This window comes from Lissotriton helveticus, chromosome 3_1 (assembly GCF_964261635.1).
Source record: "Lissotriton helveticus chromosome 3_1, aLisHel1.1, whole genome shotgun sequence".
NCBI classification, from domain to species: domain Eukaryota; kingdom Metazoa; phylum Chordata; class Amphibia; order Caudata; family Salamandridae; genus Lissotriton; species Lissotriton helveticus.
This window is the reverse complement of record NC_136061.1, coordinates 2,105,582,004-2,105,609,912: the sequence shown is the minus strand read 5'-3', so window position 1 is coordinate 2,105,609,912 and position 27,909 is coordinate 2,105,582,004. Positions and strand designations below refer to the sequence as shown.

Sequence of the window (27,909 nt, the reverse complement as noted above, 5' to 3'; positions counted from 1 at the left end):
GTGCAAGTTTCAATCACCCCCTGGTATTCTAGCTGATCTAGTATTTCTTTTACCTGTTTTTTAGCTTCTTGCTTAATTGGGTACTGCCTTTGTGCAGTAGGTTGTGATTTTAACTGGATTTTGTGAGGAGGAGAGTCCTCATCCCATCCTACATGATTTTTATATAAAGCAGGAGCTTGAGCTACTGCCCACTTTCTAGCAAGTGTGTATTTTTTATGAATTGGGATATGATTTGAGAAGGCAGGCATAATTATTTCTTCGCCATGAGGGCAGTCCCTGACAAACTCTGGTGGCCAGTCTTTTTCAGCTAGAAGGATGTCATAGCCCTTGGAGAGATTATCCCAAAATAGTCCCCTTATTTTTCTAGTCTTATCCCCCTCTATACGTAATGTTATTTCATATATTTTGTGAGGTTTGCTAACTCTGGTGTCTGCAGTTTCCACTTGAAGATATTCATTCGTGTCCACTGTCTCCAGATGATTCATAAGGACTTTGCGAGCTATGCTCACTTCTGCTGCGCTGTCTAGCACTGTCTGAGCCCATTCTCCGTTTTTCAGTTGTGTCCTCAGTATTCTCGGCATTGTTAACTATCTTGATACTGGCTACCTTCTTTTTTGGAAATTGTAATTTCTTTTTTAGATGAGCAGGTTCCTTGTCTTTGGACTTGGCGTGCTCTTCTCTTTGTTCTGATCGTCCTCTTCTTTCCGATTTCTGCGAGGAAGTCTGAAAAGATTGAGAGGGACGTGTATCAATGTCTTGATATCTATCAGGCTTCTTTATATTATCCCTATTTCTAAGGTTATATCTTTTCCCAGAGGGGTCACTCTGGGGTGACCTGTGTCTTTGGTTCGGAGATTTTTCTCTTCGCCTAGGAGACCTTCCTCTGGACTGGAATTTCTTTTCTTTAGGATTGGATTGTTTGTTTCCATCCCAGCTCTTTTTCTGTGATGTTGAATTATTATTAAAGAATATTTTTTCAGGACTTTCAATCAGTTGTGGTTTTACTGGTATTCCACCTAAACTATCCCTACCTAGTTCCTCATAGGATTTTTCTATGATTCTGGCAATTTCAGCTGGTTGGTCTGCTATATCTGTCTCTTTTAACCTCTGGCGGATCGCCACGTTTGCTGCTTCTCCCTTTATGTTGGCTAATAATATAGCCGAGACCTGCTTGAAGTCTTTTAGTAATTTCATACCAAGAGTTAAAGCGGGTTCTGGACCATATTCGTCTTAAATTTGTTTTAGCACATCTGGTATTACCGAAATGGATGGAACAACGTGCGTTTTTGTGTAAATGGAAGCAAAGACTGTACCCCAAGTGTCACAGTCCTCAATGTGTGGAGCGATTCCCATTGGAAGACAGATAGTCAGAATCCTGTGTTTTTCTAACGGGGTGGTGTCTGGAAACACCGCCTCTATTTGGGTGATTTTTTGTGCTAGCCAGAATGGTATTTGTTCCCGTTTAGCCGGTACTTTACCTAGGCAGGATTGTATGTTCTGTGGTGTAATTTTATTTGTGTTCCCCTGGTGAGGGGTCAGCTGTGGAATTTTAATTGCTGGCTGAATTGTTGAAGTCCGCATCACATACTGGACTAATTGTCTATGTACTTTTATTAATTGTTTTAGCTGTGTTAAAAGCTCTGCTGCAGACATCCCGTCGATGTCTGGATGTGGTGTGTATCCGGCTAGGACCGGCCACGTTGCTCCTGGTCTACCTAAAGGACCGAGCCTGGTGATGTGATTATTATGTTTTAGGGCGCCATCAAATAAGAGCAGATGCTCTTGAAATTTGAGTGGTACTTCCACCTCCTCGAAAGGAGTGTAAATATCAGGAGGTTCCTCTATTTTGTAATAGTGGAAGTACTTTGTTACAGCATTTGCTGCTGGAAAATTTATCCATGAATAATATACCTCTGTCTGCCGATATTCGTGTGCCTCAATTACGAATATGACTGTGCCACCTCTAGGTGTCAGTCCATTTTCTATAAGTTTTAAGGTTATAGATTTTCTTTTGATGACCGGGATGAGTATTATATCCGGGTCTGCTTCCTGCATAGTAGCATCAGCTGCTGCGAGTTCAGTTGCTATTCTAACTGCCTCTCTTTCATCATCACTGTCCATTTTACCGACAGGAAGGTTATTTTGTTTGTTTGCAGATCAGGTTTCTTATGGAAACAAAGATTAGATGCACAATATTTTGGAACAGTGTATCCTTCAACGTTGACTAAACCAAGAACCATACATAGGAGTTCCCTCCTGCGAGGTTTTGGAGGATATTACCTTTCACCCACTCCAGACGTCTTTGGAGTATTATGGGAAAAAGGGGTCTGAGTGAGAAAGCACGACTGAGTTACTCTAAATGTCTTACGTTAGTTTTATCGCCCTTTCCAAACGCGTTGGGCGCCATGTAGTGTAGTTCCTATCATCCCAATAGGCTCTGCGCATTGGAATAATACCTTCAATAGTATAGGCCTAGACCAGACGTTAACTAGGTCTACTACTGTCAATATTAGACTTAAAGTTTTGGGTTTGCCAGCTTAGCTCAGAGTTCACTAGAAACTTTCTCGAATGTTCAGGAAGGAATTAACTTCCCTGATTAGACAAGAAGGGATTTAGTTTCTGACAACCATAGAACATGACAACTTTGCTCTCCCCTAATCAAGAGTGTATCTCGAGAGTCGTGTGAACAAAAGGCAATTTATTTTACTCAGTCAGTACGTGCATTCTTAGTCTCATCAGATTGTAGAGAAAAGGAAGAGACGGGCGTGTTCAATAAAAGATGTTATTTATTGATCAGTCTCTTTTCTCATACAAGAGAAATGGATCGATATTATTGCAATACTTATAGTTAAGTAAAGTGCATACATTAAAAGCAGAAGTATAAAATAATACTGTAAAAACATTGATATGGTTTCTAAGCCATATGAAGGTTTAAAATGAATAAAATATATTACATACACATATACATTTGACTAAACGTACTCAACTGGTGTTTCTAAATACGCCTACCCCGTGTACCTGACCTAAGTCTAATGCGTGGGCGGGAATAGAAAGTTACAGTTTAAGTTAAGTTTGTTTTTGCCAAGTGACTGACTAAAGAATTCTCTGTGAGGGGTTATTCAGTTCTGTACCTGGAAGTTAGGATGAATGAGGGATGGTATCTCTCTCTCTGGTCTCGATATTCCAGGCTGCCTGCGAGGGCTACCCGGAAGCGCCGGTGCTGGATCTCTCGGCAGGAGAAAGCAGCGCGTCTCGTTCTCAGCGCGTCAGGAAGGCGGGGCTGCGCCAGCGGGGTCTGCTCTGCTCTGGGCTTCGGCAAGTATGGCTGCTCCGTCTCGTCACCACCGCGTGTGTTTGCATAGGGCAATATCGGTAATATTTATACCTTTAAGGTGCCGAGATTGACGTAAGGATGGACATAGATATGTCAATAAGGATGTCATACGACTGGGTCGTTAGCACATTCTTTTGCTGAAGTTCTCGAAGAAATCAAAACAATGGCCGCAGGGTTTTTCCCAGGTTGACATAGGTTTGATTTGTTTAGAGAACTCCGTATGCCTTATCAGGGGCTGGAGGAATATCGCTTGTCTAATTAGATCGCAAGCGTTATGACCTAATCAGATAACACGTTCCTGTGCCGTAGTGTGGCTTCGTCAGATAACGGTATCTGCATCATGGGGGTTTGCTGCCTCATGGGCTGACTGCTAGTTAACTTGTTGGTTTGTTAACCAGAATAGGGTCAGAAATAGGGGGATCGATTCAGAACCTATAGGAATACATCACATGGAGAGCAGCATCCCTGTCGCGAAAGTTCAAGAGCCTGGCAATGACTGGACGTGGAGACCAGGCCGGGGGAGAGGCCCCAGCGACCTGTGAGCCCGCTCAACCACAAAGCCTTGAGTAAACGTTTCCCTGCTGAACAGTTCGGTGAGCAAGTTCTCCACAAAATCGACCATACGCCCAGTGACAGTCGATTCCGCAACTCCAATGATGCAAATGTTGTTCCGCCGGCTGCGGGCCTCCAAGTCCTCATTCTTGATGGCCACATCCTTGAGAATTTTCTCCACTCTATCCAGCCGCTTGAGTGTGGCCGTCGCACCGTCTTCGACATCCGATACACTTGCCTCCACCACATCCAGCCTCCGATCATGCGCCTGCACCTTAGACCACATCTCCGCCAGTTTTTTGTCGAGGTCATCAAAGCAGCCATCCAGCGATTTAAAATCAGCCCTCATTTCATTCAGCATGGCAGTTGAAAGAGAGGTAGGGCTCTCCATGTCATTCAAGGCTGCGGCCCCGCTAGATGTTGTCGGGGGGGCTGCCGAGATGGGGTCGGGAGGCTTGTCAAAGGTCAGCTTGCGTTGGCCGGGATCTTTCTTTCCCATTTTGCTCAGAGGAGAGGGTAATACGTTGTAGGGTGGACAATGGCGTACTCAAGAGGGGGCCCGGGGGCAGAGTGCAGCACACTCAGTGACAGGCTCCGGACTCGGCAAAGTGCAAGGCTACAGGATACGACCCAGACAGGTGTATTGTTGGTTGCAGACTGGTCTGGGCCTGGAAGAAACTGCCCCCTGGAAACAACCGGCCCACCAGCAGGACCCCTGTCCAGAGCGGGGGAAGGCATTGGATGATGGCGCAGTGAGGCATGCGCGGAACCCTCCAGGTGGACCAATAATCAAAAGCAGCCCAGGGCAGTTATGCCCAATCTCAATCCCCAGAATGTAGCAGGGATAACGGGGAACAACAAGTCCTGATAGGCAGAGCTCTGGGAGCCGCTGTCCGATGACAGAGGCCGCAGGCGTCCAGAGTGGGTGAAAGCCTCCAGAATCACCAATTCCCAAAGGGGCAGAAGCATCCACAAATAGTCGCCCCACAAGGCGCCACAAACCGGCAGTACTCCCCGCCGGGCCGGCAGACAGACAGTCACAGGAAAGGGTCCGGGGGGTGTAGAGGAGATCGCGCACCTGGCAGGGCCTGGCACCACCACCGCCGCTGGGGGCCTCTGCGCTAGCCCGCCACGTCTTGCGCCGCAGCCCAAAATCGAGGCCCCGGCATGGGAGCGCACACCAGGCCCTAAAAAGACCCACGCGCACCCCGCAAGGGCCGGGATTGAGTTGCGGACCGCAGGGGGCGGGGAGGGAGAGCCCAAAAGCGCTGCGGGGAGGGAGAGACCAAAAGCGCTGCGGGGAGGGAGAGCCAAGCGGCGCCGGACCCACAACGAGGCCACACTCACCGCTCAGACAGGCTGCCGAGTCCTCACAGTGGCAAGGCCACTCCCGCCGTCTGCACAGAGTCCGCCCAAGCCGGCCCAGCGCTTCGCTGTCCAGGATCTTCGGAGCCCCCAGGCCGCACATCGGTAGGCAGAGGCAGTTGAGAGGTATCCGGTGTTAGCAGGATAGCCTTACATTACGTAAAATAGAGGTTTTGAAGGCCCGACCGGCGGAGCTTCAAGCAGAGGTGGCCATCTTGTTCGCCTCCGTGGCCTCGCCCTGTATTGCAGATCTTTAGTCCTAGCACTGCAAACCTTCGCTCCTTTTTCCTCCAATTGTGAGCTTAGGTATGTGTAGAAGTATGAGATCACATGACCTCAGGTTACTGTTGGGTAGCTATCTGGTGAAGAACCGGAGCGGTGCCATTGATGCATTTCTATACCAAGCATGCCAGGTAGGATGCAATGTGTTTGGGCTCTGGTAGTCAGTGGAGAAGATTTAGGCCTGATGTAATGGTGTTTTTTCCATCAATTAAGTGCCAGTCATATTTTGCATGTCTCAGTCATGCAATTTGACAATTCATTAGGCCACCCATCAATGCACTGGTGCAGTCCAATATACATGAGGCCTTTATGGTGCTTTTTATCAATGCATATAAATAACTACAATGGTTCCCACAGGTACATTTTTATGCTTAAAACGAACCCTAAAAGCGAAAGATGGAATGCATAAATCATCCAAAAAGACGCAGTGAAAAGTGATTAGTGATAAGAGTGAATAGGAGTGTGCTGGTGCTTGTCACTAATGACTCTGACCTGTGACAGTTTGATGGAGCACCTATTCTATTGACACTTGTCCACAATGATCTGATTTCACAGTGTCAGAAATGGGATTTCCGGTTTGCTAAGGCTTGCGCCAAAGTCAGGCAGAAACCACCATTCCTACGTCAGGGCAAGGGAGTTACACGCCAAAGATAACCCCTGCTCACCCTCTAGGCAACGTGGCGCGAGCAGTAAGGCTTATCCCAGAGGCTATGTAAGTTAAGTATTTGCGCACGCACCCAGCAACAACACCCAAGGCCCACCACAAAGGAAACGCCACACAAGGTTATATTTAAAAATAGCCTTTGTATTAGAGCAAACACATTAGATAAAAACACACACTTTACAATGTGCCAACAGGCACGGGCAGAATGTACAGGGGATATATGTACAGGACAGGGCCACATGGACCACTGTCAGGAATAGGCACTTTTAGAACTAGAATACTTGGTAGAATTACACTTAGGACCTAGCACATATGATAACTTGTAGCACAAAATAGAAAATAGAGCACACAACCAGTAATCACTGGTAACAGGTAAGTACCACCTACGCAACCCTAACCACCTTAGGAGAATATTACGCAGGGAACCTGGACTTCACTAGCAACACCTGTACTAGAAAGAACAACCACTATACATTTAGGGGTCTAGGCATGAACACATTACACATGATGCATTACAACATTCAGAGGTGTAGGGAAGAAAACACATGATGCATAAACACACATTCAGAGGTGCAGCCAAGAACAATTGCGCAGAAATTACGTAAGCCACAACCTGTGACTGTCCCCAGGCCAACTGACCTCTCTGGGGCTAGGACACCCTGTGTCCGCAATGTCAGGGAGCCTAAACGGAGCAGCTGCCCACTAAGTGCTCGGCAGCTGTATGGATGATGTGGTCAACTCGGTGGAGCCTCGCAGGCTCTGGCCACCAAAACACTTGTGGCCCCGTGAGCCTCGCTGGGCTCGAGAACAACTGTGGGGCAAGTGGGAGCGGCCCGCTGCCTTTCGGGGCCGCTCTACCACGAAAGGAAAAATGCCCCCTTAGACGTTGGGGTCCCTCTCGGGGACTCGAGAACAAATGTGGCACCCAAGAGCCTCTCAGGGCTCGTCAAACAAATATGCCGCCTGGAGCCTCTCAGGGCTCATCAACAAATATGCTCCTTGAGCCACTCAGGGCTCCTCAACAAATATGCCCCCGGAGCACTTTCAGGGCTCTAAAACAACAATGCCTGTCATTGGAGTCCCTCCCTGGGGGACTCTAATGCCAAGGAAGGCCCCTCGGGGCCTCTCGCTGGAGGAAAGGGGCGGGTACCAGCAATGTGCCCCGACGCCCCCCTCTCCTCTACACAGCACTGGGCCCCCCTCACCGGATCTGAGGTGTCCTGCTGACTCCTCGGTCCGCGGCTGGACTCTGCTTCTCCTCGGGGCCCCTGCACTCACTGGTCTGTTCGCGGGAGGCGGCGGGGGATGCGGGCAGCCTCTTCCGGCTGCCGGAGCTCTGGGCAGCTTCACTGGTGCCGCGGGCATCCTGGGAGGCGGGGTATGCTTCCGTGCTCCCTCTAACCGGCCACTTCTCTTCTTCAACCCGGAGCGCGGGGTGGGCTCCCGGTCGGGGCAAAGTACTTCTGGGTCGTGGCCGCAGCCAATGGCAGTACAGCCCTGGGGTGTGGAGGCGGGAACAGCGCCTCAAAGAGGATCCCTGGGCCGGCGGTGATTTTGAGGGGTAGGCTTCCTCGGTAATTAGCACAAGGTTCCTGGCGGGGTGGGCACCTGCCAGGGGCCTATAAACACGGCAATATGCGGCGCGTGCAGACACCACAGGGAAAATAAAGCGCTCTGAGCGCTAGGGGCAAATCCAGCGCTCCCAGGCGCTGTAGGGCTCAAGAACGTAAAAGTAAAGCGCTTCTCATGCGCTAATACCCCCAAAGTCCAGCACCAAGTACTTCAGGGGGTGGGGGGTAAGGATGGGCCCAGGATCCAGCTCACAGGGTCCTCCTAGGCAGGGAGGCAATCCCCAGTGGCGGTCCTCCTGGCGCCCAGCAGCATCAGCAGCAGGCCCCCCTCAGCTTGGATCAGGAAGAACATTTTGTAAGGGGACACAGCCCCTTTTTATACAGTAAAACCTCTTTGTCTGTGGGCAGGGTGGGGGAAAAACCAGTTGCAGCTGGTTTTGGAGCACTGTGATGTGCTCAGCCACCCTTCCTATTCACTGGCCAGGCTAGGGCCATCAGTCGCACCACAGGGGGCGGAGTCAGCATTGTGTGGGGAAAGCCCAGCCCTATTCAGGTCCCAGGTGCACCCCTCCCTCACATCAGCATGCTAATCTCTCCACTCACCACCGGGGCAGACCCATCCAGACTCCTGGAGCCTGGCTCACCAGCCAGCTCCAGCCAATCAAAAGCCAGACAGCCAATTCACATAATTTACACAAACATGCCCACTTCTAGAAGTGGCACTTCCACACTAGATACAATCATGCCGCACACATCATCGCGCAGCATTCACTCACCCGAGTCCGCACATACCAAACTCGAGCCTGCACTCCCCACACATCAGGAACTACCATGGACACATACATTCCATATGCATTCCTATGGGAGGGCAAGCCAACCTCACCACTGTGTCCCTGGGACACAGTGGTAAAGTACGCAGAAACCAAAAATCACTACCATCAATTCACCTTAATAAGCAAAAAGTTCAGGGGTGAATCTGCCAAAAGGGCCAAGTCCAACACACAGTAATTAAATACACTTTCAAAATTCTTATGGATGATTTATACATTATGTATTTTGCTTTAGGGGTTTAACCCCTTCGCTGCTCATGACGAGCTCAGCTCGTCATGCAGTACACTGGTCGTGTGCTTATGACGAACTGACCTTGTCATGAACAATGGTAAATCTGGGAATGCAGCACAGGAGGAAAATCTCCTGTAGCATTGAAGGTGTTAAGCTTAAACATTCCCCGAGGGAACCACTGTAGTTATTTATGTGTAATGCACCAAGGTTCTCCCGTAACATTTTACAGTGTTATCAATGTATGGCACGGTTTGTGTCAGTTATCATATACTTGCAAATGCAGATCAAACCTCTCAACTAATGTGAACCTCAATATTGAGTCCCAGATAAAGCTCAGATGTCTTGCTCTTTTCTGTAAAGTGTGGGGGGCCCTTAAAGATTTTGAGAGGCTGCAGAAGTCCATTGATGGCTTGGGCCAGGGTTCTCAAAAGTCCGTTCGGGAGGGCTGGACCAATGTCAGATTTTTAAGATAACTATATGGGCAAATGCTCAAAATCTGGCATGGACCCGGTCCTCAGGGACCGACTTTGGAGAACCCTGGCTTAAACATTCTGGCTTGAGCCTATTAGAAGCACTTTGGTTCACCCCATTAAATCCCACTAAAAGTATGCTGGCTTTGGTGCAGATATAAAAAAATAAGGTAGAGGGCCCCTGAAAGCAGATACACCAGCAGGACCAGGGGAAAGAAACATTAAACAATAGCAATTCCTGCATGGTAAAAAAATACAAAAATGTCGCAAAAAAATGGCCACCACAAAACAATAAGACAACAATCCCTTACAATGAGTTCTATAACACAAAAATTATTTCTTTTTACAAAATGTATTCTTTTATGTTTCTTGTTTTTTTATATAAATATGTCATAACTTTGGCAACATTGATACTATACAATGTAACACATACATTGACAAAAATAGAAACGTTCTTAAATAGTACAGATGATAAACACCAAAGTTAACAAATCAAACAAAGTATAGAAATCATTGTAAGGGATTGTTTTCTTATTGTGGTAAGCTTTTTTTTTGTGACATTTTTGCGCTCTTTGATGTATAACTATTTTCATTAGAATTGTATGTTTTACCCAGGCAGGAATTGCTCTTGTTTAATGTTTGGTGCAGATATACCCCAGGACTAGAATCTCCTATTTCGGTCAGAATCCCTGCACCAAATTCTGGCAATTACAACTTTTATCACTGGAACAGGGAATAACTGCACTAACAGATTACCAGGTCTGTTCCCATACAGTTTTCTCCTACTAGGAGAAAACTGCTAACTTGTTCATCCTAGTCGGAGAGGATTGGATATGGGGCGAACAGTCATAGCTTACCTCAGCCTTTCCCAGGCGGGAGACCTGCGAGGGGACCTGTCACTTTTAAGTACACGAATGGTGATTAATGGTATCTGCATATACTACTGTGGTGCATTATCTAGTCACATTCAATTGCTTTAAGGGTCGGATGGGCCCAGGCAGTTCTGCTTCCATTAGTATCTGCCCCTGCCACGAGGTAAAGGATCCAGCTACTCGGGACCAGAATCTATGGGCATCTGCAGTATGCCAACCTGATAATTCTGGGCATGGAAACTCTCAGAAATGCAGTTGGTGGAATATCACCTGAAGCTCTGTGTAAGTGTAAGGACACTTTTATTTACCTAGCAGGCTAACTTTTCCAAACTTCCTCTGAGCTCTGGCCTTGACAAGCAGATTCATCTGTGTAAGAGTGATGATTGAAGACACATGTGCATGGATATACTGAATAACAGTGGTGATGGTACCCTACTGCAGATGGAAAGGAGTCCAGTCTAACATACGTGTAAAGTTGCATCCCTTGACCTGGGCGGATGAAGCAATACGTTGAAGTTCACTGTGTCGAAGTCCACAGTGGATAAGTCAAGGAATAACGTTAACAGTTATTCTTCTGTTGGAGTTAACACATCATCAGGTAATAAGAAATGCACTCTTTACATGCCATGCAGGGTTCAGAAGCCAGGCTGGTGTCTACCTGCTCATTGTTGAAGAACTCCTGCAGTTGAGAAGCCGCAGTTCTCTCCAAAGAATTTGACACCCAAGGTAGACCAGTTATTAGGCAACCATTTTGGTGGACATTGGGATCCAAGGAAGCCTTTTCAATTAGCGTGGTCAGCATCAAATGTTTAATCACAGATTGAATGAGAAATGCTCCACATTATTAGTACTATCAACAGTGTCCTTTTGTTAGCTACTTGTTGAGGCATATTCATATTATGTTGGCTTGTTGTGTTTTTTTCTTCAGGAACCCTTCAATGTCTGGGACTGTCATTTAGGAGCGCATCAAGGAAAAAAGTGAACATGCATACAGAAAAAGAAAATCTTAAAAAAAATGCACATATATGATGTAACTAGATTTTTAGGAGCGAGTCACATTTACTCAAACAAAATCGTAAATGGGACCCAGTAGCTGACACTTTGAGGTTCTTGATCACCATCAATATAACTTAAGACACAGAAGACACTGCTTGGGATGAAGTTGGAACAATAATACTTAATCATGAGACATATTTAGTGCACCCACTTAGTCTTTCTATTGGATGAATATATTTTTTTTAATTGGGACATGCATGATGTCACGTGGTGGAGAAATAATGCTCTGCGTAAAAATCTGAAGCATTACACTATTCTTTAGTTTGCTTGCAGAACTGCCATTAAAAACCACGGTCCTTTTTTGGTCTCGGCCTGGCAAAAGCAGCGCATGCGCTGCTCTGCTATGCAGAAGCTTATTGGAATCAATACAGATTCTGAAGCCATGTCCCATCTCCGCCTTCAGCTTTGATTTGTGCGCATCGTTTGGCGTCACTAATTATGCCAAAAGCAGTGAAATGATTATACTGAAGGCATGTCAATACCTCATTGTTGCCACCCTGGAACTTTTACCTGCGGCAGTACACAGTCTGATTTTTATTGCTTTTAAAAGTGCGCCTGCAGCTTTTTTTTTGCTTTTAAAAAGTGCTCCGGCCTTCAGCCAGTCTACTAAATCATGTACAGCATCTTATCTCCTCTCCTCTCCTCCACCTCTCTCCCACTCTCTTCCTCTTCTTGCTCTGTTCCTCTTTCTGCTCACCCCTCTGAGCTCTTCTACCTGTCTCCTGTTCCTTTCTCAGTCACCCCTCTGAACTTCTTTCCCCAGGTTGTCATTTCTCATCCCTCCTCTCCAATCTACATTTATTCTTGTTTCCACATTCCCTCCGCACTGAACCCCATCCTATCCCGGTTATTCTGTTTTAATCCCCTTCTTACTCGCTCCTCTGTAGCACCTCATCTCAGTTTCCCTCTAGCTCCTCAGAGCTCCACAGCCTGTCAGCGGCCTCAGCTGCCAGCATGGGGTCACATTGGACAGGGTTTACTCTGCAGGATTCTAGGGAAGAACCCGAGCCCGGCTCACATTCCGCCCCTGCGGCATATTTCCGGTCCCCGCAGATGTGCTGAGTGAGTGCAGCAGTCCTTGGACCGGAGTGGGCTCCTCTTCAAGGTGAACTCTCCTCTGAGCAGGAAGGGGGGAGTTCTTCAGCGCGACCTTCAAGGGGGTGCTCCATCTGCTACATGAACAGACCCACTGTCAAGAGGGTGACCTCCAGCACTCGGATGTTTGCCAACAGCAATAAGCGAGCTGGCTCGGCCGAAGGCTGTAACATACCATGCATCAACGAAACCTGCACTTTATGTACAGCAGAGACCGCAATAGGACAATATCTATCCACACAGAACAGCAACCAGGAGAGCAGACAGCAGTGGGATGGGCAGTGGGACGTAGCCTTGTGTAAGAAAGGAAGTGGACCCTCTGGCAATAATCAATTAGCCGTCTGTGCTCTGGGACCCGGTGCCACTGCACCTGCTACACCAATGACAGCTACACTCCAGCGGACAAGCTTCCCTCGGACCCTCGCACATGAATAGCAGAGGTGTCACAAGTCCTGGTGTCTGCTTGGTAAATGGGTTGGTCCCTCACCCCCGTGCACAGCAGTAAAAAACAAGCATTGAAAAGGCAATAGGTCTCGCCTTTTATTAAGTTAAAGCCATTTGCTTTGCTATACAATACCATTGCAAAGCAAATGACTTTAATTTAATCAAAGGCGAGACCTATTGCATTTTCAATGCTTGTTAAACATTACATTTGAAACAGATTGCTCTTTTTTCCCATTTATTAACAACATGTGGGATGGAAAGGGTCCCTCCACATAAGCCCCTGCTATCTCTTGAAGATTCGGGTTTATTTGCTATTCTCTACCCCACACCCCAGCCCCACAAATAAGCCCCCGCTATCTCTCGAAGATTTGGGTTTATTTACTACACTCAACCCCACAACCCTGCCCCACAAATCTGATAATGATCACACAACGCAACATTTTACAAGGTTGGCAGGTGTGCTATGGGGCCAAATTCTTAGATAGAAAACACACATCTTTGATATTGTCCAGAACTGGGGTACTCTATGGCAAACCAACGCCAGAGATTGAAGCCAAAAGCAGTCTATTAACCCCTGCCCTCTGACTGCACCTCTGATAGCATGAAGGCGTGCCCCTACTCAATCTGGCTCACAAATTATAAGAGTTACCTTGGAGGATTTATTGGAGGGGCTTATGAGTGGTCTGATGATTTCAGATTCAAGTGCTGGCCCTGGCCAAGCAATCATGGTAGATAATCTAATACTATGAAAGTATCTCCCTAGAGGAACCACCACCTCAGCTTCCTGAAGACATAACAGAGAGAATATCTTTGCTAGGCAGTCATTGCAGAAAGAAAGTGCATGTTCCCACTTGGTGAAATTGCCTAATGAGTTCAGCCCCACAGATATGTCAGTACCTTCCATCTCCCTAGATCTTATCTTAGTAGGGATCTGAAATTAATTATATAAATGTATTAAATTGGTAAGTCCACATGTAATTGAAGTGTCGAGCTGGAGTTAAATTTGTAGTGTGCGCTGCATAGACAATTGGATTGAATAAAGGTTTTACTGATCTTTGTAGCGATCATGGAAGGCTGCACTGTGTTCTTGGCATGGCTTCTAGTTTGATAATTAGGAGGAGAAATGATCAGTTGCGGCCGGCATGTCCCGGGGGGAGGGGGGAATATGGAGATGGCGGGGTTTAATTTAACAACACAATTGAGGTGTTGAGCGAATGCGAAACACTCTAGAAGACCCGGCTCACAATAAGCAGCTGTGGTGATAGACTCTAGGAGTGTGGATTCATACACACATTCGAAAAAGAGGGGGTTGCAGGTATGCCCAGGAGGTCAAACAACCCTGTAAAATACATAAAAAGATTGTTGCAGTGTGGCGAGAACTGACCCTTGCCCTGAAGAAATTGGGGTAAATTCAATCATGGCAATGAAACATGTTGGCCCTCTATAACAAAATAGATAGTTGGCAACAGTGTGTCTTGGTTTTAATGTGAGCAGACCCACAGCATAGAATAAAACAGTAAAGCCAGTGGTTGTCTAGCTCGTTTCTATTTTCGGAATAGCGGTATTTACTTTCAGTTCCCACTACTCCGTTATTGGGTCAGAATAGGTGGGCACACGGATAAGTTATCCGAGTGCCGGTCCCACGATTCACCACACTGAGCACGTGACTTTCTCTTTACTACACTTTTTTTGTTGTGGCATGGCAGTTGCGGATGATGAGAACCCAAGTTTACGGGTGAGAACCTATCTGTAAACTCCCATGGTGTTGCTCCCGTAAGGCACTGCCAGCCTTTGCACCAACTTTTTCTAAACACTTGACTCTTTGCACTACAAGGTGGGACTAACCGGGGTAGACTAAGTATAAGTATTTTTTACAAAAGCGAACATGGATTCCCTACAACAGACAGTATCGTTGTAGCTGCTGTTGATTTACATAATATGTGTGGCCAATGATGGCGAAGGGAAATCCAATCATCAAGGTTCAGGTCTTTATTGTGTTCTAATGTTGTGAGTGGGGGGGCTCCCTTCAGACCCTCCCTCAAGCTAATCACAATGCTGCAAGCAGCATTGTGATTGGTGGGGACGCCCCCCAGCCAAGGGCTTACGGGTAGGCCATGAAATCCATGTAGACTGCATTGAAGCCTGCATGGCGGAGATCAGAGTGCGCAGGACTGGTTTGGGTGGCCCCAGAGGGATAACCAAACAGTCATTGTGCCCTCAGGAGTGGGCACACCACTTCTCTCCTCCCATTCACTGGCTGCTTGCAGAGCACCACCCACCCGATGACAACCAAACACAAAATAGTAATAAGATATTACCATTTTATGTTTCTGCTTCTTGCACTCCGAGAAAGCAGTGGGACGAGGCTTCTCCTCCTTAGTGGAGGAGCTGCCCCTGGAAAATATAGGAGCTTGATGCTGGTGGTGTCACAGCACTCAATAAAAAGAAGTTACTATCAACCTGTGCATATTCCATCTCAGAGCATGATTCGGACTAAGATTCACTGGCAGCAGCGTGTTCGTATGACCTCTTGTTGTGTGAGATTATGACAGTGCGTCTCAGGTAAAATCTGATAAGCTTGTGTGTATCCTGGTGCCAAGCAGTTGTGTGCCTCACCCTGCCTATGATAGGTTGGTTAATTGAAAAGCCAGGCCTTTGCCTTCATGTGGAATTTAAGAAGAGAGGAGGAGACTCTGACATGGAGTGGGATCTCGTTCCACACTTTAGGAGCAATGGAAGGGAAACCCCAACTTCCTGATCTGTTTCTGTATGTGTTGGATATGTGTGAGTAGGAGTCAAGAGGAGATGTCTGGGTGGTTGGTGGAAGGAGTTGTGACTGTTCAGGTAGGTCAAGCATGAATTGAGTAGTGCCTTGAATATGCGTGTGAGGAGTTTGAATTAAGAATGTGTGTCTATCAGAAGCCAGTGTTGGCCCCGAGATTTGGTGTGATGTGGGTTCTGTGTAGCAGGTTGAGGACGAGTCTGGCTGCAGAGTTGTGGATGGTTTGCAATCTTTTAGTGAGTTGCTTGGTGATACTGACATAGAGAGTGTTCCCATAGCCCAACCTGCTGGTGACTAGGGCCTGAGTGACAATTTTTCTGAGTGTTGCTTGGGAGCCCTTTCAGCATCTTCAGGATGTGGAAGCAGGGTGCCGAGGTGACACCAACTTGTGCGGTCATGTTCAGTTTGCTGTCGATGATTATTCAGAGGTTCCTGGCGTGGGTTTTGGGTGTGAATCAGAGTTCGGCCAGCTACCAATTGGAATTTCATAGTGAGGTGTTCTTGCCAATGATCAGTAATTCTGTGTTGTCAGTGTTGAGCTTGAAACATTTGGCCTACATACAGTTAGTGATTTTGGTCATGCAGGCAGTGAACTTGTTTCTTGTGTTGTCTGAGAGGAAGAGTGTAAGTTGCATACCATCTGCATAAGAGAGGATGTTAATGTGTTGTGCGCAGATTACTTTGGCAAGAGAGATCATGTATGCATTGAAGACGGTGGGGCTGAGTGATGAGCACTGAGGTACTCCGTAGAAGAGTTTGCTGGCTTCCGGAGACTAAGATGCCAGACTTAATATAGCGCTCTCTTCAATGTTTCCAGTCTTAAAATCCCATACAAATGTGGATATTACTTTTCTTCCTGTGATATATTTTTCTATGTAAAGCATGTATAAACAGGATTGGATCTGAGAAGGATTCATCACGATGCATGTGTTCCTGTTTTGTTTTATTTTGTGTTCATTGCCAATTGTTGTTCATTGCTTGCATTCAAGTTGGAGACAACTTTCTTTGAGCCCCTGGAACAAGGGTGATCTTGTGTAAAATTCTCCATTCTACTGCCTGTATAGGAGCAATCTGTTTCCTGATGCCGGTGGTGGCCATCTATGTGACAATCACCTTCACTTGGCAGTGGTTCGGCTGCTGAGTATTCTTTCAGCATGCAGTCCTTGTTTGGATTTCAGATCGCTGAGGTGTCCGAGCTGTACAGACCCTCTGAGCATACCAGTCTTCTGTAACCCTGCGCTTTGTTACATTAGTCCTCACCTTTCAGTAAATGTTACTAGAATCCATTGTCCTTAGTCTAGATTGCAACATCTAGAATGATAGAAAACCCACTATAAATAATAGAAGGATGTTGATGCCAATTAATGACGACTGTTTTTTCAGTACCGTTGACATTTTAGTTAATAGCACCAGATCTTGCTGTAGTTAAAATCTAGACCGCAGATAATATTGAACACTTGAATGGGAGTACTGTTTTTCAAAAGAATGCTGTTGCGTTTGGCTTCCCTTCAGCCGTGTTCCACCAAAGGATGCACGGGATGCTTAAAATAGTCAGTGCAGTATTTCCAGAATCTCTTTAATTACTTTCTATATGGGGCAGTTGGAGAAGTAGAGTTTACAAATGGATAAACACTGAATGATAGCGTTTGATAGAATATATCGCACCACGTTTTCAGCTTGAATGTGTGGTAATGATTGGTGCTTCTGGGATTGGAGTAATGAATGTTGTCTCACAAGATTCTTAAGATGGTCACACAATATTTCTATTGACTAAAACAAAAACCATTGGTGAAAATGATGCAATGCTTGTGGACCATATGCAAATCGCTATAAAATGATGAGAATTAACAACCTGATTCATATACTAAAGAACGTGTGTTTTTCAGGTTATTAATCTTGAAAAACTGTTGCGCAATAGGAATACCAAGTCAAAATGTTGAATTGGTAAAAGACTCGCATATGTTTAAAAAATCAACACAGAACATAACTCATAAATTTGGCAAATTGTTTTGCAGTAGCTTGATACTTGCAATCTATTTTATTTTTAGTTAATGCAGTTTAAACACTGACTAATGTGAAATTCACTGCAAATGCAGGAATAAAACCAACATCCTAATTCCATGTGCTTCTTTCTCATACTTCAGAGTGCTGGGAGCCAAACTCTGGAATGACCTCCCTTTTAGCATCCGCTCACTGGAAAATCTGTATGCCTTCCGAAGAGCCGTGAAAACCCACCTATTTCCTCCCCTCTAGGGCCTTGCCTAGTTCTCTGCCCTCCGGGATGTTCTGTGGTTCACCCAGCGCCGGGACGCCCCTTTGCTGGGGCAGCTGTTGCGCTTCAGCAAAGCTTAACATAACATAACATAACTTCGAGAATCATATACTAGAAGTGAGGGAGTGGAAAGAATAGTTAAAGGAAAACACTGCGGCAGCTCACATACACACAAAATATAAGTTTAAAAATAAATAACCACGTACATATTAGGTTATGTTTATCTTATTTAGTTTGTATGAGGTTTTGCAGATGTCTAACGACCATATTTTGAATGGTCTGATGCCTCTGCAGCAAGTATCTGGGGGAACTCAAATAGAATGAGATTCAATGGTTGATTTTTGAGAGAATAATGGCTTGAGACACAGACATGGGCATCAGAGGAAAGAAGGTGATAAACTTTCTGAATATCCTTAAGAAGACTCTATTAATTTCTTTTAAGAAAATGGTCAAAGATTACACCAAGATTCCTTCTGGATTCATCTGTAATATGAGAAGTATCTAAATCAGAGGATACCAGTTGTGAGTCCTGCTTGTGTGGGGTCCACCAAATATTAGGATCTCTGTCTTTAAGAGTTTGCATGTTAGTTTTCATCCAGAAAGCAACTGTGATTGACAGGCATGGATCGTCTCTTGGAAATGATCCAAATCATCATCGTTGAAGGAGACAATGATCTAGGTAACATCTATGTATGGCATGGGGGAAAAGAATCAAAGCTGCAAATTAATGCTATAACAGGTAAAGGCAGAAAAGAGAAGGGCTTAAAGTGGGTCTAGGATACCCCCACAGACCAGAATTTGGTGAAATTACTGAAAAGGCAGAATATTGACAACCTGATTTCTGTAGTTTAGGAATCAGGAACAGCAATTCAACACCATGTCTGGAATGCCTAGGTAAAGATGAAATAGCACTCAAGACACTGGCGAAGGGGTGCTGAGACCTACGACAATTAGAGCAGCTATGCTGTATAGAGCTAGGATCTGCCTAAGATCTCCTGTGCTGGCCAGAAGTGAAACATCGAGCCATGAAGGGGGTGAAAGCCAGCCTGGATATGATCTAGTAATCTTTGCCAATTTACACATTTTTCCAAATTTTCAGCCACAAACAAGAGTAAAGAAATAGGTTTGATTAGAGTGAGCTGATGAGGTTCAGGCAAACGTTTTAGAAGTACGTGGTAGTGGATTTTTCCTATTGTCTTGTTGTTTCTATCTACTTGGTGTGGTGGAGACAGATGTGAAACCCATGGATGAACCCAGAAGGATACACATTTCTATAACCTAGAAAAAATTCCAAATTCAGCAAGAAGTCATTTGAGTAGTTCACTCGTGTTTTTCCCAAAGAAATTAATCATTGAAATGAAAATCAAAATTATGAAATACATTGGAAAAGGTTTAAATGGGTGATGTTTTCATCAGTAACTTTTTGCCACAATGGCCAAATTACAAAAATATTATACGGTTGTGTCCACAAGACCCTCTGGTTGTAGGGTATAATGTTTGTAGTGGTCCGAATACACGCAATAATTTGAGCCACTGACTGAGCAGTAGCTTATAATGATTTTTTATTGTGTACAGACTATGCTTCAATCCATATGGTAAAATTTAATATATGAAAAATAGACTAAATGAAACCTTTTTGAAAATGTGCCCAAGATACTGAGTTTAGTAATAGTATCTATGAGTTTTTTCTTGCTGGCTGGATTACATTTGGAAGCCAAAAATAGAGAGAAATTAAATTGATAACACATTTTATATATTCTGCATTTCCATGCTTCCACATTTCTCCTGAGGAAAATGGTAACACACTTGTGTGAGTTGGCCTATTGCCTGTGACAAGTATGGCTACAAAATGCAATTTTGATACATCAAATTTGTGCCATGAAAAATAACCTTTTGGCGACTAGTGTATCAGAGTTAGTTGGGCCTGGGCTCAGCTGCCAACCAGGTTAACCCACTAACCTTATACATTTCAGAGAACCGGACACCTGGGAGAGTCTGGTGTTGTGTGACATGAATGGATTCCGCTACATTTGTGCAAACCTCAAACTGTGGCTAAAATCATACAATTATCTCCTGTTTCAGTGAGTGAAAGATCCGGAGTCTACATGCATCCACAAAATTCCTTGCTCGCACCTGGGGGTAAATTATCCAGTCTTCCCCCCGGGGGGCAGAGAGGCTGTAATGGCTTTAGGGGTAAGAAATGACCAGATGTAGGCCCATCTCAGTGCCACTTTTTTTGTTTTTAGTAAATCCCAAAGGCAATAAGACTGTGGGACCCTTTCTGGGGAGGGGGGGGGGGGTTGCAGGAGTAATGTCTAGGCAGGCGGCCCCTACCACCATGTTTTCTGTTCTACTAATATACTCCCTGATGTTTAGTGGGCTTTCTGAAAAACTGCTCGCATTGTTCTTGAGTGAGAGCATTGTCTGGATGGCAGACACCCCTCCCCTTCTCTTTTTTTGTGATCATTCTACCCTGTTGTCTAGTGTGGCTTTCTGCACCCCTTTGTTAAACCCACAATTAACTCCCTCCCCCTCAGGGACTATAAAGTCCTGTTTTTTTAACATTTTTTGACATTGGCGAGTCCTGGTCCTTGGCCAGGAGTGCCAATACCTCCACAAATGCTTTCCCTGCTGTCTAGTGGGTGGATGCCCTGTCTAGTGCTTTCTCCCCTCTTCCAGATCGGTGCTTACAAAGGTAATGCAGTGAACATAAGTGGTTCATCCACTGTATTGAAGAGGTTACACCAGGTTGTGTATGGTTCTTAAGTCTTTATTATTTCTCAAGTTAGGGGTTTCTGTTTTATTGGGATTTAGTTTCTCATGATTTGTAACAACCAGTTAACTGTCTGAAAGCATTCGTTAAGTCCAGATATTCAAAGTTCTGATGATTTTTCCAGTCTCAGACAGTGACAGCTCCTTCGCTAAGGCAGTGGAGTGTCGCCCCACTGCTTTTTCAGCAGTGCAAAAATACAAATAAAATGATAATAACAGCAGGTTATTATCATTTTATTTTTCTATGCAGGAGTTGGGCGGGGCTGGACTCTTTGACGTCAGAGCAGGGGAGAAGTGGTTTGCACTCCTCTAAGTGCACATAACTGTTTGGCCAGCCCTTTTGCACCGGCCAAACCGTCATGCACAATTGGCATGTTCTCCATTGGGTTGCGTTGCACAGCCCTGTGGAGAACATACTCAGGCTCCCATGCACTGCCTGGGCATCCAAACAGGACGCTCAGACCAATTACGATCTGCTTCTACAACGTTGTGATTGGTTGGGAGAGTCCGGAAGCCTCGGTGCTTCAATCAGACTGAGGAGAGGCATGCAGCAGAGAAGGTAAGTATTTGTTTTAATTTTTTTAATCCACCCCCCGCCACACCACCCTCTTTCTGAGGCAGCCGCCACTGGTCTCCAACCCTCCTTCTCCACCCACCCTGTTCCACAGCTGCCACCTGATTAGAGGTTAAATAGAAGGAGTCAACAACTCTGTTGGAGTCTTCTATGTTCCTATCATCCAGGATTGCAATCAATGCTGATTCAGTGCTTTCTGGTCCCTGATCCAACAACGATCTCTTTGTTTGGGAGGAGATTGTCTTCTTGAAGAACTCTGAGATTTGAATGAATAAGTCTTTTTCAGTCAGTTTACCAAGTAATGACCTGTTAGGTATAAGTCTGTAATTTGTGAGGTGCTTTGGGTCCAGTTCTTGAATCTTCAGAATTTCGTTGGTGTAGGATGTTTTTTAATTCATTGTTGAATTCTCTGGAAAATAGCAGCCGAGAGGTGGGTGGCTATGGTCTGAATATGAAAGAAAGAATCGAGTTAGAGGCAGTCAAGGACCGGATGATGAGAAAGGCCCGGGTGAGGGAGAGGAGTCTGGAGAAGTTCTGCGTAGAAGCATAAGGGCTAATAAAAGTCTGACTATGTTGCAGAATTATGTATATAAATAACACGTGCAATTTGTGTATTAGAATTTAAAATTCAGGTGTGGTGCTCACGTGCATTTGTTTTAAACTATGTAAACGAGTATGAGTCTGGTGTTCAGATACAAAGGCACGCTGCAATGTTTTTTTTTTATTGTGACTCTAGCCAGGATTTACATCTACAAACTGTCTGCTGGAGCCTTCACAAGGAAAGTGTATAATATAGATCAGCCACCACCCACCTGCGTGGAGTATGAATTCCCCCAGCACAGGGATACAAAGCCTTAACGGAAATAAAACGTAAAGTGCTCAAAGTCTAAAGTAAACATGCATACGTTTGTAGCTCTAACCATGCACAGAGCAGCACCATTGTTCGGCTGCCACATCCGGTTGCAGTTCTAAAGTTTGTTGAATGCTAATCATCTTGGCTTCCTACCAGCACATTGCTGACTTTTTTTTCTAACACGTGTTAAGGGTAAACAGATTGATTCAATTTACAACAATGGAGAAGGAAAGGATGCGCTCTACATACAAATCTCGAGCCACTGAATCTCTTGAAGAGGGATCGGCGGAGACAAACTCATTGTATTTGCTGAAAGACACAATGATCCCAAGTAATATCACAGAAAAAAGACTGGTCGGAGTAAACACACATGGGCAGGGGAGGGGGGAGGTTAGGGATCATTCAAGATCGGGTGGGGGTTAGGGGCATACTCACAAACTCTCCAGTGGAGACCGACCGACCGACTGACCGAATGACCGATCCGACTGACTGACCGATCCGACTTTCTCTCGCTCTTTCTTCGACCTCCCCCCGGTGCAGAGAGGCGCCCCCTGAGGGGTCCTGGGTGCACAGGCCTCCCTGCAGTCTCAGTTTACTCTCCACCTGCCCAGGTCTGTTTCTATAGTTACGCGAGGGGGAGGGGTAGAATCAGCACACCTGAGACACGGGCCTACCTGATGGGCTCTCTGTGTGTGCTATTCTGCCTTCGTTACTGATCTTCCATCAGCTGTATCGGATCTGAAAACACAAGGAGACAGTGAGTGGCCTCGGCACTGACTGAAGCAGCCAGCCGGACTGCTTAAGGTATATCAGGTTAAATAAAACTAGTATATCGATCACAAGACATGTACACACACACTGCGGCATCACGCCACACAGTCACAATAACAGCGTGCATTTGTAAAGCGCCTGCTCACCGCTGGGCATCTGGTTTCTTAACTCAGTGGTGCTCTCTGTATCAGTCTCAGAATGTTGAAAGGCTGGGTGAGCCCACTGGGATGTGGACACGTGACCATGAGGTTAACTAGAGAGCCTTGGAGTGGATGCATTCATTCTCTGAGCCACCAGACCAGCCAATGAAACTCATGCTGCCAGGTCTCAGTATATAACGCAAGCGGATGTATCACCATCACCATATAAGAATGCGGAGATGGAACATAGCCATTCGCCCACAAATATGGTTAGTTTCTCCATGCAATAGTGCACACATGTTCTAATTATAGCTCTTATGAACAAAACCTTAAATTCATTAAAGGCCAGACAGAACGATAATTTATGTTCGAAGACTTTAACTGAACCATAATATAACCTACAACTAAGCTCTCCTTCCTACATTTACTGCAAGAACCAACTTTTGAGGCCATCTAAATTTCAGTTTCAGAAGTGTGCACCGACCCATCTTTATGTAACATTGAGTAGGCGTCTTTGCAACTCAGCACAACTCTCTTTAGTAGCTTTAGCCTTGTAAGCGATGCCCGTTTCTGAAAAGGAATGATAAAAAATAACCCAAACTCCACCCCTTTGTTCGATGCACACAGCTGGGCTGGCACGACTTACAACCATGAAGAGGCCGAACAGGGAATTTAATGTTAGATGTTCAGACTTTATAGCCAAAGCCTGTATCATACCTCAAGTATGTATATTCATCCTAAGGTGCGATGAATGGGGCTAGGCCCATGGTTTCACTTACAGCCTATTCTTTAAAAGATTGTAAAGAAGTGGAACAGTGTAAGGAGCACATAATAATTGTAACCTGGTAAGAGGACATGTTTGCTTTTTCTAAATCAGTTGCTCCCAGAAGTCACTTAACGCCACATTTTACCCTCCCAAATAACATTCCATTCCATCTATTGTCTTATGCAAATAACTACCTGTATTTTTTGGGCTTGTGCCAAGAACTTCTGTCAGCCAATCTGAGAGCGATCTAACAACCTTCCATCCAGTACAAGGATGCGTTTATTTCTTGAACGGCGAGTGTTTGAATTAAACAGTTTCCTTTTGCATATTGTGAAGTAAGCCACCAGCACAAATTTTGGAAAGTAATGCTGAAAGAAAGCAGCATTGCTTAAGCCACTTTGGGTTTAACTCTTTAATAATGGCATTCTACCTTCACCCAACTTTAAACTTATCGATCAGAAGGGATTTTAGCGACTCGAGTCCTGACCAAGTGAACAGTTACAATGTTCCTACAATTAGTGTTCATATGGTGCAAAGTCAAGCCTACTGATGTCTTATGTATGCATTAGGGTGTTTTATAAAATGTTTACATGGTTCATGTTGGCCACTTCACAATGGTTGCAACCGTGTAAGACATACAGCAACACAATCGGATAATCCAAGAAATACTGTGTGTGTTACCCTGTGTGAAATGCAAGGCTTCCAGCCCCTGGTTTGTTTTCTGACCTCCTCTGAAATGGCCATATTACCCTCTGATCCATCAAGGGTTGGGTCTCTGCCACCTACTGTCCTAGACTGGTACCCAGCACAGCTCTTCTGATGTTCTAATAAAGATGCGGAGACCACAGAGCTCAAGAACTATATACAAATCGTGTTCTATGTAACCCTGGGCGTAGTTTGCGAAGTAGCGCTTCGCGTAGCTACGCGGACTGCGTAATGCACTGTGCAAAATGCTGTTCGCACTGATTGCACATTGCTGGATGCTTGTCCGCACTGTGCAATCAGTGCAAACTGCATCTTGCACAGTGCAAGTGGTCATTTTCTGCGGCTCGAGTAGATTTCTACTCTAGCGGCAGATTTCTCAACGTGGACTGGTAGTTTCTCATCGCGAGCATACGCAACCACTCGCAATGAGAAACCAGACCTCCCCACGTTGAGAATCTCGCTGAGAGGTTTATTTTTCACGCTCGCGATCGGCAACTTGATGTTGCTGATCGTGAACAAGGAAAAAGTCTCACCGGGATGTCATTTTGCTTGCTCGCGGTCGTCAACTTGACATGAGGACCGCGAGCAAGCAAAAAATAACTGCTATGCGTGTTAGCACAGTGCTGCATGCAATTCTCATAGTGCGAAGAAGCGCAAACTACGCGAGCGTAGCATAGTGCTTTGCCCAGGCTTAGTTCTATGCTATTCTTCACAACCCAGAAACACTGTTCAAGAAGAAAAGTCAACCATAAACATAAGGAGAAAAAACAATTGTCAGGTGGCTCGAGGGCCTCAGAGTGCCTCATTGTAGCACATAAATAAGAAACTCTATACGCAGAGGTGGCCTCTTCAGGATAGCCCAATGACCTGTGAAGTAGCCGCTTGTCTTAAGCACAGTAATCAAGCGACATGAAGTTCTGCAATCAGAGGCTCTTTATCTCAAACACTCACCTTTTCAGCACCGACTCCAGCTTCTCCATGTTGAGCCTTTGAGCACGAAAGTCTCTGGCCACATCTTCGATCATCCTCTCGTACTGCTGGAGCAGCCCAAAATCCGACGAGGCGTGGATCTGCTGGTACACCTCGCAGAGCTGGTCCCGGCTGTAGCAAGACAATAATGAGCCAGTTAATAAACCACATCTAGAAAAGTGTCATTCAAATCAGCCAAAAACAGAACATAAGTTATTGACCACTTTAGAAAATTGGTCAAACATGTATGTATGCTGCGCGTAACCTATGCATCTCTATCAAGTGCTGCAAAAAAGATGGACATTCATAAGCATTTATCTAGTCAGAGTACCACTGCCTTCTGTATCATCTTACTTTATACTGCAGTTCAGAGGTCTGCTCGCTTTCAAGGTCTGTCATCTTACACTCGTCAGGTCCACGACTGTCAGACTCCACCAGATCCTGACACTCCTGTCCCCAAACATAATAAGATCCTCTATTTCCGACTTCCATCAAAACCTGAAGTTATATAATGAAGGTTTACCAGCAGGGTTACTGGTGCCTCCAATATTTAGCATCTGGAGACAGACAGACAGGCTTTTTTTTTAGGGAAAAGGAACAAAAAGAAAAGATAAATGTTTCTTGTTGTTCAATGTTTGTGTGTGGCACAGATAGAGTATGCTCTATATATGAGGTATGAATGTGGGCGAGAATGCCCTGGAAAAATCTAAAGTAACATAGGACATCTCACAGTCCAAAGATTTTATGCAGTGCATTTAGTAAAGAACATAAGAACAGTGAGAACAATTGGTGGCTCATTTAATGGTTTGGCGATATAAATAGATTACTAAATAATCATCAACTGACATTTAAAGATTGCTGTATAAATAAAAAGCTACAAATGCCCAAGAATATTAGATTCATGTACACAAAACTATAGAAATCTTTGCCATAAGAATTGAAAGAAGGGTCATTGAACAACAACCAAACACTAGGCAAAAAGGCAAGTGAAGGGGTTAATGAACAGTAGGCAAATTCTAAGGCAAAGTCCAATCCAAATATGGACATATGTGAGTCAGAATAAAATTATACGGTAGCTGGGCAAATAATATTCTGTTTGTAGTTTCGAAAGATGCAGGAGTTGTCAACCATGTTGGGATGTGTATAAAGCTTAATGTGAAGGAGGGACAGATGTCGTTTGAAAATTAGAGGCCCTGGGCCATAGTTAAGAGACATGTGAACCGAAAATGCAAAGGAAGTGCATTGAAAGTATGAAAGGAAAAAATCAGAAGGGAATGAGGCCTGGTGGAGAAGCAGAGGGTTTGTGTGAAAAAGCACCTTGTTGATTCTACCTGTGGAATGAGGACCCCTCCTTTACTCTTGGATTACTGGAGCTGGAGCAAGGACCTTGCAAAGTGTGTGTGTAGTGATGGTTGAGTTTACACAGTCCTCGCCGTTTACCCTAGTTGGAAATACTTTATCTGATGAAACTGTGCTGGTAAATGCAATGTGTTCTTTTTGCGATTATTTTTAATGCATATAGATCAAACATTAGAAGAGTACTGAGTAGCTTGCTGCTGCATGTGAATTGTAAGGTGTGTACACCAGGAGACAAGTTTGGTTCAAGGCAGTTAACACAACATCTTATGATGCTGCAGATATCTAATGGTATGTACAATTTCAAATATGATAGGGGGTGAGACGGTAAAAGTGACCGTGAAGGAGTTGAACTGCAGTTCGGTGTAGAATAAGGCAGTATGATTTGTTCAAATATTCATTTAATTATTTGTGGAAAATAGAAGGTGGAGCAGAAGAAAGTTTGAAGCTTCATTACAGCCCCCACTATGCCGTCGCAGGAAGCTCTCCATAGTCTAGCTTCTCAAAAGTCACACAATGAACGCATGCAGGGCATCATCTTGGGGTGTAGAACAAATGGGTGAGGGTGGCCTCGCTCTGGACAACATGCAACCATAAAGACTCGAGACAAAGCCACACAAGTTCGGGATGATAACGACACTGCGACACAAAGAAAATGATAACGACAAATACTGAACACGTTTCCTTCCGTAATAACCTACACAGATTCAATAGATTAATCCAAAGAAGAGGATTAAACATATAGTTGGAACAAACAGATACCCAGGAATTTTGACAGTCCTAAAACATTTTCTCAACCCTTCATCAATACATTTTCCACTTGATTAAGAAGCAGTCCATTATAAGAGACACAAGGAAATTGAGTGACTATCGTGCCATATATCATCCACATTCACAGGTTTTCTTCTACAGCAAGCCAAACTAATCAGGCTCCACCACTTTCCAAAGCTACCAACTCACACTGTGCCACCGTGCAACACGCAATATTGGCTTTCATCACATGGTCACCTGGTGAGGTGCCAATAGCAGGGAGACGAGCCAAAAACATTGTAAACACAGTGGATTTCCATCTAATTTTTGGAGGCGTTGCACAGCCAACATCCATTAAGGGTTGTAAAAACACTCCAGGACATCAGCACCAGCCTCACCAAGCTTTTTAAAACATTTTTTATTTGGAGTGGG

The 27,909-nt window shown here is 45.1% G+C and overlaps 1 protein-coding gene across 1 annotated transcript in view; it reads right to left on the bottom strand.

Moving 5' to 3' along the window:
* The window catches only part of LOC144824148 (ras and EF-hand domain-containing protein-like), a 304,543-nt gene that overhangs the window by 221,485 nt on the left and 55,149 nt on the right, over nt 1-27,909 (bottom strand). Inside the window, exon 2 of the mRNA XM_078683278.1 lies at nt 25,354-25,503. Within this exon, the coding sequence (XP_078539404.1) occupies nt 25,354-25,503 (150 nt within the window). The remainder of the gene's footprint in view (nt 1-25,353; nt 25,504-27,909) is intronic.